The sequence below is a fragment of the Rhizopus delemar genome, genomic scaffold (assembly GCF_000149305.1).
Source record: "Rhizopus delemar RA 99-880 supercont3.5 genomic scaffold, whole genome shotgun sequence".
Classification (NCBI taxonomy): Eukaryota; Fungi; Mucoromycota; class Mucoromycetes; order Mucorales; family Rhizopodaceae; genus Rhizopus; species Rhizopus delemar.
In genome coordinates this window covers 2,370,825-2,376,212 of record NW_027137831.1, presented here as the reverse complement: position 1 = coordinate 2,376,212, position 5,388 = coordinate 2,370,825, and the positions used below count along the sequence as shown (strand labels likewise).

The 5,388-nt window shown below is 36.0% G+C and overlaps 3 protein-coding genes across 3 annotated transcripts; all 3 read right to left on the bottom strand.

Annotated features, from left to right (window-relative positions):
* Nucleotides 1-385: 385 nt before the first annotated feature.
* On the bottom strand, nt 386-1,295 carry RO3G_07670 (uncharacterized protein; the record flags this gene model as incomplete). Its single annotated transcript, XM_067662260.1, has 3 exons — nt 386-393; nt 512-781; nt 926-1,295. 3 exons carry the CDS (start codon nt 1,293-1,295, stop codon nt 386-388), a joined length of 648 nt encoding a protein of 215 aa, XP_067518361.1.
* Nucleotides 1,296-1,678: 383 nt separating this feature from the next.
* RO3G_07669 (uncharacterized protein) lies at nt 1,679-2,555 on the bottom strand (the record flags this gene model as incomplete). The annotated part of the gene is made up of 4 exons (XM_067662259.1): nt 1,679-1,729; nt 1,906-2,195; nt 2,287-2,339; nt 2,518-2,555. The coding sequence occupies 4 exons, from the start codon at nt 2,553-2,555 to the stop codon at nt 1,679-1,681; spliced, it is 432 nt and encodes a 143-aa protein (XP_067518360.1).
* Nucleotides 2,556-3,254: 699 nt separating this feature from the next.
* On the bottom strand, nt 3,255-5,240 carry RO3G_07668 (uncharacterized protein; the record flags this gene model as incomplete). The annotated part of the gene is made up of 4 exons (XM_067662258.1): nt 3,255-3,328; nt 3,459-4,339; nt 4,519-4,610; nt 4,656-5,240. The coding sequence occupies 4 exons, from the start codon at nt 5,238-5,240 to the stop codon at nt 3,255-3,257; spliced, it is 1,632 nt and encodes a 543-aa protein (XP_067518359.1).
* Nucleotides 5,241-5,388: the final 148 nt, after the last annotated feature.

The following is a 5,388-nucleotide window of genomic DNA, read 5'->3' as shown; positions in this document are numbered from 1 at the left end:
TAGTTACGATGTAATAATTCATTCTGCTCATCTTCAGTCTTATATGACCTCCCTCTATTCTTTCGAACCACTGTATAGGGACCTTTATATAATGGAGCAAGTTTACTTGTCCTATTTTCTAGTCTCACCATAACATGCGATCCAACAGGGATGTCAATCATAATATTTTTATTATTGTATCTCTTACTGTATTCCTCATTAATCTTTTGAGTTCTTTCTAATATAGCAGGGAATACGATTTCCTCCATATGTTTGATACGTTCTTCTAATTCTTCAACTGTCATCAAATCATTGGGGATTGGATACTTTTTATTTGCGTAGTCGTCAGGCATATTAACTCTGCGAGCATACATTAATGAAAAAGGAGAGCTAAGTGTTTTATTTTTTATATATCTATTTATACAAAGCTGTACAATTGGAAGATAATGATTCCAATCTCTGCCATTGGATTGAATCATCTTTCTCAATGTGTTCATCGCAATTTTAACACTAGCTTCAGCACTACCATTACCTTGTGGATGATACGCAGTAGAATATCTACGATCTATACCAAGGTTCTTTGAAATATGACTCATCAGTGAATTTCTAAATTCTGTTCCATTATCGCTCTGGATGATACGTGGGAATCCATAGTCTCCAAAGATACTTATAAGTTCTTTTGCAACTGTATCGGATTGTTTATTCTTTAATGGTCTAATCACAATGTACTTGGTACATATATCAGTTAGAACCAATAGATATATATAATCATCTCCAGTAGCAGGAAGTGGTCCAGCAAGATCTATAGCAATATGATCAAACGGCCTATGAACTACAACATTGGTCAATGGATGATAACCTCTCTTATTTATGTTGTGCTTCTGACATTCACTGCATGAACTAACAATGTTTTTTGCTTCATCATATATATTGGTCCAATGCATACCTCTACTGTGAATATCACGTACGATAGCTTGGTAACCATAATGACCATATGAGTGAGTTTCTCTTAATATGGCATCTCTCTCTTCTTCAGGAGGAGTTAGGTAATCAGTTAGCTCATTTTTATTTTCTATTAATCGAGTAGCGAGTACATTAATTGATTTGTCTCTGCAATACTTCTTTCTTTTTACAACAACTTTTTTAATTTTAAGATTATTCTTGTTTTTCTTATAAACACTATCCTCCACCAGTTTGTTATCATCTTCTAAAGGAGGATACAAACGACTTAATTGATCGGGGAGCTTGTTTAAAACACCAGGGATATGGACAACATCAAAATCAAAATCGAGAAGTGTTTCCATCCAACCAATCATCATAGGATTAGCTATTTTCTGTGTGTGTAAGTAGACTAAAGCTTTATGGTCACTATAAATAGTAAAGTGTTTTCCCCATAAAAATTTTCTATATTTTTTGAGTGCTAAAATGATTGCATATAATTCCCTTTTAGTCGTACTCCATCGCCTTTGAGATGGTGTCAAAGAAGAGGATACGAAGCTTATATATTTATCACGCTGTAATTCATCCTTTTGATATAAGACAGCTGCGACGCCATATAGGGATGCATCAGTTGCCACAAAAAACTTTTTATTTAAGTCTGGATAATGCAGTACAAGGTTTGATTGTAGTATGGCTTTCAATGCATTGAAACTGTTCGTTTGTTCATCGGTCCATAGTTCTCTAATGTTCACAGCATTACTCAATCTTGTGATTGGTTCAGCAACTCGTGAAAATCATTGGAACATAATCTCTAAAATAATTAATTAAGCCCATAAACTGTTGTACATGCTTATGACTTTGATTTGGGATTGGCCAGTTCTGAACATTGGTCAACTTATTGCGATCTACTTTAGTGCCAGTAGTATTTACTACAAAACCCAAGAGTCTGACTGAATGTTGAAACCATACACATTTATCTGGATTTACAATCAAATTCACAGATGTCAATTTCTCTAATACTAACTTCACATCTTCTGCATGTTGCTCAAAGCTATCGCTGGCTACAATGCAATCATCTACAAAATTCTGAACACAAGATATCCCATCAAAGAGAATAGCAAGGCATTTTTGAAATTGTGATGTCAACATTTTTACTCCAAAGCATCCTTTTATGAAGGAATATTGAGCATTATCATGTGTGAATGTTAATTTATGAACATCTTCAGGTGCAACTTTAAATCGGTGATATGCATTAGATAAGTCAATAGTAGAAAATACTTTTTTACCATTCAAATTATCAAAGATATCTCTGATCAGGGGAACAGGATAATTGAAAGTAGGAGGCAATATATTATTAAGTAATCTCACATCCAAACATACGCGATGATTCACTCTCTCGCCTGCTTTGTTTCTCTTTGGAACTAAGAGGAGTGGACTGTTAAAAGATGTGTTAACTTTGGACTTTATGATAGTTCCCGTCTTTAACCATTCTTCAATTTGCTTATCTAAAACAGGTCTTAAAGCGTGCGGAATTGGATACTGCCGTCTATAAGCCGTGTGTGGTATTTACACATGTAATAAAGTAATAATGTAAGTTACTACGAACAATGGTCCTCCAAATTAGGAATATCGGACATTGTATTACGCCACTTCAAATAAAATCCCGATCCACTCCAGAATATTCTAATAAGTTCCTGGATCAGGATTAATAATTACTTCTTGATAAGAAGATGTTAAACTATGCCAATCATATAAATAACTCATTGTCTAATATCGATTAATAATCAATAGTCATATACTGTAAATATTAATATTTAGCCGTGATTAGAAAAGTATAAATACCCTCATATTTTTAACTTGAATAAAGGACAATCTACTTTGAGTCTCACTTATTTTTACATTTGTTGATTGACTTAGTACTTTTTATATTATAAAACCTCAAATATCACACCGTGGCACCTTCTTTCGTTGGTAAATGAATAATTGACTCAGTGCGATATTTGGTACTTATAATATGAAAACAGTAGGAAGTCAATAGCTAACAACTACTATTTATTAAGTAAAAAAAGGAAAGGAACTAATAATTTAGAATGAACCCTGGATTATATCGTCTGACTATTAATTGTATAGTCTGACGTAGGCTGGACTGAGATCAATAATAAAATAATGAATAAAGACATCATTAATGACCAAACACGACATCACCCCCTACCAGTTGGTATCAACGTTTGGAAGTTGAATAGGAAGTGTTTGAACAGTTATAAATTTTTGTGTGACCTAATTTCTCTTTATGCGCTTGCTGTGCCTAAGATTACTATTTGCAGTCACAGCATTTTTTACAGAGCTTTCATGATGATCTGTTTTTCGATCAAAGCCTTCTTGACTTTGTTGTAGTCTTCGTTTGGGATATCTGGATAAAGCATTGCCATTACGTTTGGGTTGAGCTTTCTTTTTTTCTTTTGTATTATGAGATTGTCTATTGTGCGACATAGTTCCAGACTTTGACTGTTCATTCATAATTGTCGTAGTCAATAATTTACTAGGGGCGTAGTCTGAGGGCAATTTTTGCTTTTTATTCTTTTCAGCCTCATTATTTTTCTTTTTTACTACTTCACCATTTTGATTTATGGATTTACCCAGCTTGTGCCAATAAATGTTAATTGACTCGGGATCAGTGAATGCCTCAGCAGTTAACCAGCTGTCATCGTCTTTGCTATAGTTTTTCCAGCGTACGAGGTATTCTCTATTTCCAGGTTCGCCTCTATGATTGATGATTGCCTCAATTTCGTACAATTCATCTTTTGGAATGATTTCATCCTGTGAAATGAGCTTTAATTCTTCTGGAGAATAATTTCGAGACATGAGCGTTTCGTCAACATCACGAAGTATATAAGCACCACCTTGTACTTGACGTACAACACGATATGGACCTTTGTAAACCGGGGAGAGGCTATTGTACTGCTCTCTGTCACGCACCATTACGTAACTTCCTTCCGGGAATGTGGACTGACGATTTTTGCTGTCAGCTTTTTCCTTTTGCCTTTTGGTGTAAAGGTCGGTCCTATCCTGTATAGCAGGGAAGACAACTTGCGACATATAGTCGATTCTTTTCAGCAACTCATCGTGCGGCATGTACTCCTTCTTTTTTAATTCACCAGCATCATCCCTGTATTCAATGAAGTCATTTATGTTGCGAGCAAACATCAATGAAAAAGGTGTGGTCTGCAAGCGTGTGGAGATCTTATTGTTGATCATGAGCTGTACAGATGGAATGTAATGATGCCAATCTTCGGTGGCACCTTCAAGGAACTTTGCTAATATCTTTTTAGCAGATTGAACGTAACGTTCAGCAGCTCCATTTGCTGAGGGATGGTAAGGAGTAGTGTATCTTTTGTCATACCCATTGCATTGAACAGATTCTCTAAAATTTCATTTTTGAATTCAGAGCCGTTATCGCTACATACAAAGTGTCTAGGATAGCCGAGTAAGGAAAATGTATCAACCATGGCACCTGCGACGGTTTTTGCCTTTTTGTCTACTAGGGGTTTCAATACGCAGAATCTGGTGCAAATGTCGACTAGAATCAACACGTATGTATACATGTTGCTACTGGATTGAAAAGGCCCAATTAAATCAAAAGCATAGGCATCCCCAGGAACATAAGCGTAGACAGGTCGATGAGGATTATAACCCTTTTTAGCAATATTGTACTTTTGACAGGTATTGCACTTGCTTACATAGTTTACTGCATCGGCTAATAAATTTGGCCAATGTAGGTTTTGGTTGTGGATTGATTTTACAATATGATCAGCTCCAAAATGTCCGAATTTATGGACTCCATCAAGAATCTCTTGTCGATCCTCATATGGTGGAGTGATATAATCCTTGTCACTGAATTTGGTAGGACTTTGGACATAGAACACTTTTCGGTTCTCTTTTTTCATTTTTAATTCATGTTCCTTTTTTAGATTTGGTTTGTAAGCAAGATTTTGGTGTTTTACTGTGCTGCTATTAGAATCACTCCCTGCCAGTTCTTTTTCAGGAGGAAAAAGACGTGAAAGAGCATCAGGTAAAACATTTTGTACACCGGGTATATGGACGATGTCAAAATCATAGGACAATAATGTGTCCATCCAACCCACCATCATGGGGTTGAGTTCATCGGACGTGAACAAGTATGTGAGTGCTCGATGATCAGAATATAAGGTAAAGTGATGACCATATAGAAATTTGTGAAACTTTTTCAAAGCAAACACAATAGCGAGGAGTTCACGTCGAGTGACAGAATAATTTCGTTCAGATTGGGATAAAGAGCGTGCCATGAAGCCGAGGTATTTGATGGTGGTAACAGTGAGTCCATCCGACTGTTTTTCGTCAAATTTCTGGAACAGAACTGCACCAACACCAGTGTTAGATGCATCAGTGGCAACATAGAGAGACTTGGTAGGATCGTAGGACTCAAAACAACGT